General features: G+C 56.0%; 2 protein-coding genes across 7 annotated transcripts in view; both read left to right on the plus strand.

Annotated features, from left to right (window-relative positions):
- LIPH (lipase H) overlaps positions 1–2,283 on the plus strand; it is a 38,247-nt gene extending 35,964 nt beyond the window's left edge. For all 5 annotated transcript variants that reach the window (XM_056819873.1, XM_056819872.1, XM_007486199.3 and 2 more), the window contains one exon: positions 1,661–2,283. In XM_056819873.1, the coding sequence (XP_056675851.1) occupies positions 1,661–1,733 (73 nt within the window). In that variant the 3' untranslated portion in view covers positions 1,734–2,283. The remainder of the gene's footprint in view (positions 1–1,660) is intronic.
- A 1,771-nt stretch (positions 2,284–4,054) lies between these two features.
- TMEM41A (transmembrane protein 41A) lies at positions 4,055–12,332 on the plus strand. Of its 2 annotated transcripts, none has more exons than XM_007486198.3 (5): positions 4,055–4,327; positions 6,582–6,735; positions 7,414–7,575; positions 10,151–10,289; positions 10,942–12,332. In XM_007486198.3, exons 1-5 carry the CDS (start codon positions 4,056–4,058, stop codon positions 11,160–11,162), a joined length of 948 nt encoding a protein of 315 aa, XP_007486260.2. In that variant the 5' UTR covers position 4,055; the 3' UTR covers positions 11,163–12,332. The 2 variants fall into 2 exon arrangements, with proteins under 2 accessions (XP_007486260.2, XP_016284945.2); XM_016429459.2 differs by having other exon boundaries at positions 4,091–4,327; positions 6,552–6,735.
- Positions 12,333–12,577: the final 245 nt, after the last annotated feature.

Consider the following 12,577-nt stretch of genomic DNA (forward strand, 5'->3'; position numbering starts at 1 on the left):
AAATAGCAGATTGTGGCAAACTGGCAGCTGGTATTTGCCTCATGGGTGCTTGTCTGCTGACTGAGCCTGTGCCAGAGGATGTGTGAATCCATGTCTCCTTTCTGAGCCTCAGTTCCCTCCTCTGTAAAATGGGCTGGGCCAGATGGGCTTTGGTGGCTTTCCTATTTTAGAGCCAGAAGAGATGTTAAAGATGTAACATTTGTTTGTGTCGGCAAGGAGGTCTGATGCTGGAGATGGGCATGTGATGGTCAGTGTAGAAGTCCTTCCCCACATAGAGGATTCTGGGAAAGAAATGCATTCTTCTGTTCATCAACAAACGTTTCTGAGGCCCCTCCCTTGAATGAAGGTACATGGTGCTGGGAGCATCACCGAATGAAGGAGTGATGCCTGCCCTCCAGGAGCTTACATTCTAGATAGCATCTTCTTGATCAAATGCAAGAACCCATATAAAGTGCTCTCCACCCGCTAGTTATTCTCATTCCCCTCGTTTTCTCGTGGCATCTACCATGGCAGACTGTGTTTCAAGAACAATTTATGACTCTTGGATTCCACTGAACAGCAAGGAGAGGCAGCCTTGGGGGGTGTTTGGGTGTGTGTGAGAGGAGGGAACGGAGGGAGGCAGGACTGAAACTCTGGGGCAGACGGTGTTCTGGGCAAGTGCTTTCCTTCTACGAACCTCTTCAGTCTTGAAGCTTTCGTACTTACCCTCTTCCTTTCTTGTGGTTAGTCATGTCTGACTCTCTGTGACCCCATTTGGAGTTTTCTTGGCATAATTACTGGAACAATTTGACATTTCCTTCTCCAGCTCATTTGACAAATGAGGAAACTGAGGCATCTCGGGTTACGTGACTTGCCCATAATCACACAGCTAGTTAAGTGTCTGAGGTTAGATTTGAACTCATGAAGATAGAGTTTTCCTGACTCCAGGCTCCATGCTCAATCCTTTGTGTCGTCTAGCTGCCTCCTCTTCCTTGACTTTTCATTATATCTTTGCTTTTCCTGTAGATAGAAAAGGTCAGAAAATTTTTATTTTGTCTTAATTCTCCCTGGAGGCAGGATTTGAGATTAGTGGAAGAAGGTTCCCCACCAGGAGTTTCCTACAGGGATGAAGTCATGGTTCTGGAGCAAAAATAATAATAGCCATCGACAATCATCGATGATGGACTAAATCTTCGGATTTTCTTTCTAGGTCAAGGGCTTCCTCAGCTCACTCCACAGAATTCCCAACTGCAGACTACATTGTATTTTAAATGTTTGATTTTCTTTTTAGTATGAAGATGAAGTAACCATTTAAAAAATAGACAGGCAGGAAGAAAATCAAGGCACTTGGTCAGTTGGGCAGAGCGTGGTGTCGATACCATGGAGATTGCCCTGATCTTTGAGATGGTTAAGACAAAGGAAAATGCCACTGAAAAGAGAATCTGGGGGCAGCTAAGTGGCATAGTGGATAGGGAGTCTGGCCAGGAGATGGGAAGTGCTAGGCTCAAATCTGGCCTCAGACACTTCCTCGCTGTGTGACCCTGGGCAAGTCACGACTCCACATGCCTCTCCCTTACTGCTCTTCTGCCTTGGAGCCAGTATCTCTTTCAAGGCAGAAGGTAAGAGTCGTTTTTTCTTTAAATGCTTGTTGACTGATAGAGCTGTGTTTTGTCCTTCTTAGGCCCCAGATGTGCAGATATGATCTCGTAGTGACAGAAAACAAAGAAACAGCCTTCCAGCCCATTCTTTGCTGAACTCAAATGGGGAAGCATCTTGCAGAAGCCGTCGTTTGGCTATCAAGGAAGAGATTGGAAGGAAGGGCACATCCGTCTCTATGCTGTTTTGAGCTGCATCCCAGAAGGCCACAGTTTTAGGATCATAAGATCATTCTGAAGAGAGTGAGGATGGGGAGCTGATAGCTCCTCGGGGAGGTGACAGTCTTTGGGGGAGTCTTTTGCCTCCTGGGCTTGGTCTTCCTGGGTCTGAGGACCACACAGGACATTTTCCCAGCAGTGTAAGTGGCCGGAGCCAGGAGTCTCAGCTCGGATCCCTCTTGGCTGCAGCTTTCTCTATGGGCCTGTGCTGATGCAGTGATCTACCTCTTGGGGATACTGGGAAGGAGAAGTACTCGAGTCTGTGAAGGGTTTTGAGATATGAAGTGAAAATGCCTTTTCCTCTATGTTGTAGATGTGTGTGAATGTCTTATTTATTCTAAATGACCCAATAAAGTGTAAGCCTTTGGAGGCCAGGGGCTCTTTCAGTGCCTGGCACAATGGGTGCTTTAATAAATCCTTGTGAAATGAATGAATGTGTCATCATAGTTCTTTCCCTGAATTCCAACACAATCTGAGAATGAATGAGTACACGGGTGGATGGGTTGGCTCTCGTCTTGAAAGGGGATATCTTGGGGAAGGGAGAGTTTCTGGAGCTACACAGCAGGTGGATGAAAGAGGAAGGGACAATGGAAGTGCTGGAACAAGGAGCAGAGGCATTTTACAGAGGAGGAAACTGAGGCAAACTCTTCCCTCTGGGTCTTTCCCGGACACCTGAGATGCAGCACCGAAAGAGGGGCCTCCACCAAGGCAGCAGAATTCTCCTTGCGGGGCTCAGATCACACACCTTACTCTGAGAGGGGCTCACCCAGGTCAGAAATGGCGTGTACCAGCCAGACCGTCGGGACCAAGAGCAGCTCTGACTCTGGAAGCTTCCTGAGCGCCGGTGGGGGGGGGGTGCTGGTCGTGGGTTTGGAATCCTGCCCCTGCCACAACCCTCCACGCTGCTTTCCTCTTCTGTAAAAGGGGCAGGGCTTGACCAGATGACTTCCCAAAGCCCTTCTGGCTCTGCTCTGAGGATCTTATTCTCCTGCAGCCTTCTCAGCCCATCCAGATCTCAGGGAATTTCCACCACCTCATCTCTCGAGGGGAACTCTGCAGGTCCAGACAGTGCGTCTCCTACACCGCCTGGGGTGAGAGGGTGAAGGGGCCACCCCTGGGATCTGAGAGCGCTGGGCTTGGCTCCTTATGCCTCCTTTGGTTCTTCTGTTTATTGATTCTACGCCAAAAATAAAAGCGCCAGCATGCAGGGTCCCCGCATTGGGTGGCTCGATGGATAAAGGGCTGGGCCCTTACTCATGACGTCCAGGGTTCAAATGCAGCTTCAGACACCTTAGCTGTGTGGCCCCGATTCCGGCCTCTTTGCCAAGAAAACCCTATTGGTGCGCCATGGCTCACAGGGCCAGACAGGACTGAACAACAACCAGAAGATCTTTAAAAGGTCTCATCCTGCCATAAGGACTGATGGGCATTGATGGGCTCCAGTGGGCCACCAGGTCTAATCTACTCCCTCTCAGATGACCTGAGCTAGAAGGGGGCATCGGACAGAAGACAAGAGAGACCCCAGAAGAAGGTCTTGGAAGTCTTCCCCCTCTCCAATGTGGAGCAGCAAAGGGGCCCAGGCCCCAGAGTCTGAGGCCCAGGGAGGCTGTAACTCCCTGGGGCAGGATTTGAACCCAGAGCAGGAGTGAGGAAAGGCCGCAGGGCTGGGATCAGAAATCCTGGCTTGCTGTCTGACTCTCCGAGTGACCCCTTTGGCCCTGAGTTTCACCGTCTGGCCCTAGAGTCAGGACCAAAGACTGTAAAAATTGGGCCCCAAACGATCGGCCGCTCCCATGTGCTCTCTGCCCCGCCCCATGGTGGGCGGGCCTCAACAAGCACCACCCACCGCTTAGTGGCCCAGTCCACAAACTCAGTACCAGCGTGGGGGTGGTGAACTGGACCCAGTGGTTAGGAGTTAGGGGCGGAGCTAGGATTGACCCCGCATCCCCAGGCAGGACTGGAGCCTACAATGGGCTGAGGCCACGGGTGTGGTGAGGCGGAGGGCGTCCGCCGCAGCCTGGCTCCGCGCTTTCTCTCCCAGGCGTTCTTCCTATTCGTCAGCTCTGGATTGGCAGGGGGCGAACCCACTGTATCAGGTTCAAGCATGTATTTGCTCCGCCCTCCAGCTCACTCCTCCCTCACCTCCCATTGGTTAGAAATGGCGCAAGGTGGGCTGGGGCAACCTTCTATTGGTTAGATTGGATGGTGGGAGTGAGGGGAGGGGCCAGCTCTAGCCGGACTCCGCCCCTCCCTGCCTGTCAAAGGTCTTCATTTGGCCTGGGCTGGAGGTGTCCAGGGGTCCCGACTAAGTCCGGGCGCAGGCGCGCGGCCATGCGGCCCCTGCTCGGCCTCGTCCTGGTCTTTGCCGTCTGTACCTTCTCCCTGTACCTGCTCTCCGTCAGGCTGCCGCGGCACCCGAGACCCAAGGATGGACTGGGCAAAGAGGGGGACGAGGCAGAGGAGCCAGGCCCTAGGTACCCTGAGGGGATCAGGCCGGGCGGGAGTGGTAGGAAAGGAACCTGGGTCGTGGGGGTGGGGACTGGTAGGGGAGTCTTAGATCGTCTCTGCCACCACTTCCTGCAGGAGACTCATTCCACCTCCACTTCCGGAGGGCCAGGCCTGCCCTCACTTCCGGTGGTGGCCCCTTCCCTTTGATTCCCTGCATCATGAGGAGTTTGAAGATCTGAGTTCAAGTTCTGCCCCTGGCACTGTATGACCTTGAGCCAATGCCTCCCCTCTCTGGGCAGTCCAGGGTATCTCCCTAGTCTCTGCTGCTCAACCTGGGCCTGGGATGGGACGAATGATTGATAGAGCATTTATTAAGCTCCTGCTGTATCCAAGGATTCTGAGAAGCCAGGTTCGAATGCTGGCTCTGTGATCCTGGGCAAACACTTCCCCACCCTTGGCTTGAATCTGGTCATTTAAAGGCAGTTCTGTCTCTGATGATCCATGATGCCACCCCCGGCTGCCCTCCTTCCCCCTCCTGTTTTCAGGTGTTTGATGTCACCACATTTGAACACTGACAAAGGAAAGCCAGGATGCTGCTGGGCCCAGACTCCCAGGAAACCTCATATTAAGGAGATTGTACTGGATGGGGAAACTTAAGGAGAAAATCTTGCAGTCACCCAGTCGCTGTGTTCAAGAACATAGTACTAGGATAATAATAATAAGTATTATTGTTCCATCACTTTGGGACCCCATTGCGGGTTTTCTTGACAAAGATTCTGGAGTTTGCCATTTCCTTGTCCAACTAATTTTACAGATGAGGAAACCAAGGCAGACAGGGTGAAGTGACTTGCTCAGGGTCACACAGGTAGGAAGTGTGTGAAATAGGATTTGATCGTAGGTCTTCTTGGCACCAAGCCCACACTTCTCCAAAAACCAAACAAAAAAAGAACCCCAAATGACCCATACCTATTTCCAGGTAGTCTCCCATCTAAGTCCTAAGCAGCCCTGATCCTGCTTAACTCCACATGGAACGGGGCAAATGGGTGGTGTGGCCATAGACAAGAATCAGAAGGAATTCATAAAATCATTGTCATAGCTAACCTTATGTTTCAAAGTGCTTTATATGCAGTACCCCATCTAATACAGTTACTCTTACCAAAGAGGATGACATATAAGTGGTCCTTAATATGAGGTCCATGAATTTGTTTTTTTTTAAACAATTATCTCCCCATAACTAGTTGCCTTTGTAACTCTCTGCATTTTAATCCAGTCTTCTGAAAAAGATTCCCTAGGTTTAGCTGACTGCCAGAGGGGTCCCCGACACAAAAAAAGGTTAAGAACCTCTGGTGGGGGGCTGGAGAGTCAAGAAGAGCTGGTGCTCAATTTTACCTTGAGCCCTTTCTGGTTGTTTCACCCCAGATAGAGCCCCTTAGCTTCTTAGGGCCAGGCACGGGTCCAGCTTTCCCATTCCTATCTCCCATGAAGGGGGCAGTATCACCTTAGAACCAAACAAGGACAAGCCTGTTACTGTTCTTTTGTGTTTCGTCCCATTATCATACTTTACATCAGTACCAAACCCAGAAGACATTCCTGTGGGAAGGAAGGGCTTTGCTCAGATTAGATAGTGGGTTCAAAGCCTGCCCTGGCCAGTGCATCATTGAACTATTCACCCTAGAACCCTTGGTTGGAGTCCAGAGTCCAGCTTCCATCTGGCCAGTGTCATGAGGGAAGAGGAAGGAGTCACTTTGTGACGGTGTTAGGCTTAGGAGGGAACCTTTATTAATGGTGACAGGACCTGGGAGAGGAAGGGAACTTGTGCTGTTCTTGGAGTGAAGAACCCCCCTCTCCCAAAGTACATTCTTTAGAACTGATGGTCTTGGAGACTTATCTGGGGGGCTGAGAAGTTGTGACTTGCTCAGGATGTATTCAGCCAGTATGTGTCAGAGGTAGAACTTGAACTCAGGTCTGCATATTGTTGCCATGTATCAAAATCATCTAACCTCTCAGTAGCCCCAGGAATCCTGTAGGAATGAGATGCAGAGCTGGTGTCTCTCAGTATCGTTGAAGGCATCTCCTTCCTGGAAGGGGAGGAAGTTAGCACTAGCCTTCTCATTTTACAGATGAGTGACTTGTCCATTGGCAGAGCCAGGACCAGAGTCTAGGTCTCCTGACTCCTTCACCCTTCCCTCTGGTGTCACATGATCTCCCCATCTCTGATTTGGGGCTTCCATCTTCCATCTTCCTCTCCAGTCTCCATCCCTTTTCTCCTCATCCTCCCAGGGCACTCAAGTTTCCTTCGGACTTGGAAGAGCTCCGAGAGCTCTCAGAGTTTCTGCAGGACTATAAGGGGGAACACCAGGCCTACGTTCTGTTGTTGTTCTGCAGTGCCTACCTCTATAAACAGTGCTTCGCTATCCCGGGCTCCAGCTTCCTGGTAAATCCCTCTGCCCCTTCTGAGATCCCCAGCTCAGCACGGGGGAGAGCAGAGTATAGAAAAAACTCCCTCCCTTTGGCCCCAGGGTGTCGCCACAGTGGAAAGCAAAGATGTCCCTGGCCATAGACCTTGACTTCTGCCGAGAGGCCCCATAAGTCTCAGAAAAGCAGGCCTGACCTGCACTTCCCCAGTCAGCCATTGGGATACATTTTCAGGAATGACCTTGCTTGAGACTGAAATGGTCCCTGTCCAGGAATCAATGTTTGGCTTCTGTTTCCCTCCCTGGCCTCCAAATATGTGGACTTCCCCAGCGAGCAGAGGAAAGCAGGTTCCTTTGCCAAGAGCTGGCTGGCTGGTATGGTCCAGGCCCAGCCTTGAGGGCCTCTCCAAGCCTTCTAGGATCCAGGAGCTCTCTGAAGGGTTTTCTGGCAGGGGCAGGCTGGGCTTAGTAGGACTTGAGTAGTGATCTTTGCTAGGTTGGTGTCTGAAGAACACACAAGAGGTAGTTGCTTTTTGAAGGATCTAAGATAAGAGCTGGAAGTGACCCATTCAGTCCACCCCCTTCCTTTCACAGAGGGGCAAACTGAGGCCGAGAGAAGGCCTTGCCACTAGCCCAGGGTGGAGATGGAGTCTGCCTTTTGGTCCTGCCCTAGCCTGCCTGTGGCCTTTTCTCTGCAGAACATTCTGGCTGGGGCCTTATTTGGACCATGGATAGGACTCATCCTGTGCTGTGTGCTGGCCTCAGTGGGCGCTACTTGCTGTTACCTGTTGTCCAGGGCTTTTGGAAAACAGTTAGTGATCTCCTACTTCCCGGATAAGGTGGCCATGCTGCAAAAAAAGGTAAGGAAGCTAAAGCCTAGGGCGCCTGGGCTTTGTTCTTGGGGTGACCAAATGTTCAGGGTGGAAAAGCAAGACTCAGTGTGTTGTGGCAAGAAGAGACCTTGAGGGAGAATTCCCCTCTGCAGCCTCTTGCTCCTCTTCCAGATGACAGAGCCAAGCTCCGGGGACCCTGGGTGCCCTGCCAGGCATCACAGTCCTGATGTGCAGCCCAACACAGGAGGCTCTTAGACTTCTTCCTAACCTGGCTGGCCGCATTCCTGCCTGTTAGAGCCACTCCTCTGGACCCAAGTTATCTGGGCCAGTGGCTGTGCCAGGAAGCATTAGCCCTTCAAGTATTCGAATGCCTTACCGTGTGCCAGCCAGCCTCATAGACACTCGCTGACTGGAGGCCCATGACTGGCATCTAAACATTTCTGCTTTATTTTTCACTCAATGAACAAATGCCAGAAAAAATTTTTGCCATCCACAAAGTAGAACAGGAAAGGAGGATTATAGGTGACACCCGTCTTGTGACCACATACGGCTGCCTTAAGAAAGAAGTGGACGCTGAATGTCCCAAATGACCTTCCAGGCTGTCCTGCTTCTCTGCATCTCTTCCAAACATCTTGATGTTCTCTTTTGTGCATTTTCTTTGGAGTGCTTTTATGACTCTCCTTTTTTGGGGTAACATTATGATGGGTCCGTCACTCCCATGAAAAAAGGACAGTCGGGGGCAGCTGGGCGGCTCAGTGGATAGAGAGCCAAGCCTAGAGACAGGACATCCTGAGTTCAAAGTTGACCTCAGACACTTCCTAGCTGTGTGACTTTGGGCAAGTCTTTTAACCTCCATTGCCTAGCCCTTCCTTACCACTCTTCTGCCTTGGAACCAATATTGAGTATTGATTCTCCTATGGAAAATGAGGGTTTAAAAAACAGAAGAACAATCAAGCCCTTGTCATGAACAGGCCTAATGAGGTTGAAAAAAAATCCCTACATAAGCCATGTCTGAAAATGGGTCCTTCTGCGTCTCCATTCCACCCACCCCCCGCCTGCTTGTCTGTCCTCCGTCAGGAGGCAGCGGGCAGGCAGCCTCCCCGTCCTCCTCTGCAGAGGGCTCTGACCTCACCCAGAGGGCTTGCCTCAGTTCACAGTGAATTTGAAGTTCCTTCTGAGGAGGGCCCTAATCAGCCGAGGCCTCGTAGCAGCAGAGCCGGGGGTCCTGGTGGGCCTCCTCAGAGGCCACCCGGTCATGGTGAGCCCAGGCCGTCTGACCCCAAATTGTGAGGCTTCGGCCTGCCTGTACGAGAACCTCGCAGCCTTTCTCTCCGGCCTCTCCATCCTGGCTGAGACTTTCAGGCCAGGGGCAGAATGGATGCTCTCGTTGTCCCAAGAGCGAAGGTGGCCTTGAGTCCTTGCCTTGTCTGTCCCCCTCCACCCCCGCCACTGCCTGGGTCTCTGCGTAGCCACTGCAGAGCAGAGGCTCAGACCCTCCCCTGTCTGTCTGTCTGTCCCCGGCTCTCCGGCCCCCTCCCCATCGCGCTCTAACCCCTGTCTGTCCCCGGCTCTCCGGCCCCCTCCCCATCACGCTCTGACCCCTGTCTGTCTGTCCCCGGCTCTCCAGCCCCCTCCCCATCGCGCTCTGACCCCTGTCTGTCTGTCCCCGGCTCTCCGGCCCCCTCCCCATCGCGCTCTGACCCCTGTCTGTCTGTCTGTCCCCGGCTCTCCGGCCCCCTCCCCATCGTGCTCTGATCCCCGTCTGTCTGTCTGTCCCCGGCTCTCCTGCCCCCTCCCCATTGTGCTCTGACCCCTGTCTGTCCCCGGCTCTCTGGCCCCCTCCCCATCGTGCTCTGACCCCTGTCTGTCTGTCTGTCCCCAGCTCTCCGGCCCCCTCCCAATCGTGCTCTGACCCCTGTCTGTCTGTCTGTCCCCGGCTCTCCGGCCCCCTCCCCATCGTGCTCTGATCCCCGTCTGTCTGTCTGTCCCCGGCTCTCCTGCCCCCTCCCCATTGTGCTCTGACCCCTGTCTGTCCCCGGCTCTCTGGCCCCCTCCCCATCGTGCTCTGACCCCTGTCTGTCTGTCTGTCCCCAGCTCTCCGGCCCCCTCCCAATCGTGCTCTGACCCCTGTCTGTCTGTCTGTCCCCGGCTCTCCGGCCCCCTCCCCATCGTGCTCTGACCCCTGTCTGTCTGTCTGTCCCCGGCTCTCCGGCCCCCTCCCCATCGTGCTCTGACCCCTGTCTGTCTGTCTGTCCCCGGCTCTCCAGCCCCCTCCCCATCGTGCTCTGACCCCTGTCTGTCTGTCTGTCCCCGGCTCTCTCCCCATCACGCTCTGACCCCTGTCTGTCCCCGGCTCTCCGGCCCCCTCCCCATCGCGCTCTGACCCCTGTCTGTCTGTCTGTCCCCGGCTCTCCGGCCCCCTCCCCATCGCGCTCTGACCCCTGTCTGTCTGTCTGTCCCCGGCTCTCCGGCCCCCTCCCCATCGCGCTCTGACCCCTGTCTGTCTGTCTGTCCCCGGCTCTCCGGCCCCCTCCCCATCGCGCTCTGACCCCTGTCTGTCTGTCTGTCCCCGGCTCTCCGGCCCCCTTTGCTCTGTCGGTAGGTAGAAGACAACAGGAACAGCCTCTTTTTCTTCCTGCTCTTCCTGAGACTCTTCCCCATGACACCCAACTGGTTCTTGAACTTCTCGTCCCCGATCCTGAACATCCCTATCGTGCAGTTCTTCTTCTCCATCCTCATTGGTAAGCTGGGCGAGGCCGGGCCTGGGCCGTGGGGGCCGCCGGGGGGTCGACCCACCCCGGAGAGGGCGTCCAGGCCGGGCCCGAGAACATGGGAGGATGCCGGGGAGGCCCGAGCGGCGGCAGAGGCACCGCCAGGACCCAAACGGAGGAGGCACCCCCCGGAGGAGACCCCTTCAAAGCAGGGTGGGCTGACGGATAAAATAGGGTCAGAGGAGAAGCCGGTGTCTGGGGGGTGAACACTGTTGGGGCAGCAGGCGTGTCCTGGGCAAATGCCCAGAAGGGGTAGATGGGAGTCCGTGGTCCCCCCGGGCCTGGGCTTGGGACCTCGGCGAGAAGCGGGGGAGCAGGCCTGACGGGAGGGATCCAGAGTCCCGACCTCCGCGACACACACCGCCCTGGACCGAAGCCCCCAGAAACAGAGGGGGCCGGAGTCCAGCCCTGGTAGCCACCCCTCTGCTCCCCCTTCCTGTCCCCTCTGGGCCCGTCCCCCGGTCACACCCTCCAGAGAGAGCCCAGAAGTGCGTCTCCACCTCCACCCCTTCCCAGAGGCGGCGGGTCCCGGCGGAGCGGAGGGCCCCGAGGATTCTGGGTCGTCCCCCTCCGCCGCCCCAGGGAGGACGGCTTCCAGGGGGCCTTCTCGGCTTTGTTCCAGGCCTGATCCCGTACAACTTCATCTGCGTGCAGACGGGCGTCATCCTGTCCACCGTCACGTCCCTGGACGACCTCTTCTCGTGGGCCACGGCGCTGAAGCTGCTGGCCATTGCCCTGGTGGCCCTGATCCCCGGAAGCCTGATCAAACGCTTCGGCCGGACACGTCTGAGGCTGGAGCGACCCAACAGCGCCCAGCTGGGACCCAGCAAGAAGCAGACGTGAGCGGAGCCGGCCCGTCCGGCCTCGCGGCTGGGGGCTTCCGGACCTCTCCGTGTCCCTGCACCCCTTTGAGGGGGCCGGGAGGGGCCTGGGGGCGGCCAGGGCACGAGACCAGACCGTCGGGGAGAGCCGCACTTCGAGGGCCGGGATGGCGCCCTGGAGCTCGCCGGGCCTCTGAAGTGGGGCTCCAGCGGCCTCTGGCCCGTGCTTTGGGGGGCCCTGCACGGTCTCCCAGCGAGCAGCGGCCCTCCGCTCGCCTCCTTTCCCAGACTCGGCTCCATCCGTGCCGTTCGTGGGTGGCCCGGATCCCCCGAGCTCTCCCGAGGGTGTCCCACGGCCTCCTCCTGCTCCTCCTCCTCTCTTGGGAGGTTTCTTCCGGTCTTGGGGCCGTCAGGTGTTCAGACGGAAGTTGGGGCCGGATGTGTGACGGGCTTTTCCCGGTTGGGGCTCCGCCATCCCTTAAACACCTTGTTCATCCGCACTTTCTGTCCGTTGTAGCTTTAGGACAGATGGGCAAAGGCGAGACAATCGAGGCGAAAGACTTGCCCAAGGTCTCCCAGCCCCGAGGCCGCCCCCGCCCGGAGCCCCACACGCCCCTGGCTGCCCTCTCCGTCCCTTTCCTGTGAGGCTGGAGACAATCAGAGCAAACTGGCCGCACCGTCTGATTTCCGTTATTTGCCATTAATGATTTTAGCAAGGATTCGATTTTTTAATTACGTTTTACTGCTGGGATCCGTGTTTCAACGGATGGGACACGGGCGCTGCCCAGGCCACAGACACGGAGGGCCGCTGGGACGCCTCAGGAAGGGAGACCGGACGGCCGTGCTCGGCTCGGCCGCGCTCCGCATGTGGACTGCTTGCTCGGGCTCTGGATGGCCCGTCTGGACCCGCCTGGGCCCGGGACGCCCCATCTCTGGGGGGGTCCGGCAGGGCCCCTTCTGTCCTTGGATCCCAGCGGCCCCCCGGAGTGCCCAGCCCAGGAGCCTGACCAGCAGAGCCGGGGAGGGGGAGACGCGGTCCAGGCTCCGCTGGTCGGCCTGTCCCGGCGGCCGGGGGCGACGGAAGAGGGGAGCCGGCGAAGGCCGTCACTGCTCAGGTCGGGGGGCTGCTGTGGCCAGCTGGGACTCCTCTAGCCACAGAGCAGCTTCTTCAATAAACGCAAAATGTCTTTTCTGTGCTTGTCCTCAGTCACGGCTGCCTCTCAGTGCTTTAAGGTCCCAGTCACTGGCCCCGGGGCCTACAAAACCCAGGAAGTGCCCCCGTTTTTACAGATGGAGAAACTGAGGCTCAGAGCGGCCGTGCAGCCGAGGGACCCGAACCCAGGTTTTAGGGCTCGAGCCTGGCCCTCCATCGGCCACCTCGTGGTGCCTCCCGGCCACTCTCTGTAATGGTAGCCGGCTGGCAGGCTGGCGGAGATC

The sequence above is a fragment of the Monodelphis domestica genome, chromosome 2 (genome assembly GCF_027887165.1).
Source record: "Monodelphis domestica isolate mMonDom1 chromosome 2, mMonDom1.pri, whole genome shotgun sequence".
In the NCBI taxonomy this organism is placed as follows: Eukaryota; Metazoa; Chordata; class Mammalia; order Didelphimorphia; family Didelphidae; genus Monodelphis; species Monodelphis domestica.

What these genes read in the sequence shown, in the direction of transcription:
- TMEM41A (XM_007486198.3), top strand. Translation starts at nt 4,056, where the DNA reads ATGGTGGGAGTGAGGGGAGGGGCCAGCTCTAGCCGGACTCCGCCCCTC. An exon ending in GCAGAGGAGCCAGGCCCTAG is followed by an intron (nt 4,328 to 6,581) that starts GTACCCTGAGGG and finishes TCATCCTCCCAG; the next exon opens with GGCACTCAAGTTTCCTTCGG. An exon ending in CTTCTTCTCCATCCTCATTG is followed by an intron (nt 10,290 to 10,941) that starts GTAAGCTGGGCG and finishes GCTTTGTTCCAG; the next exon opens with GCCTGATCCCGTACAACTTC.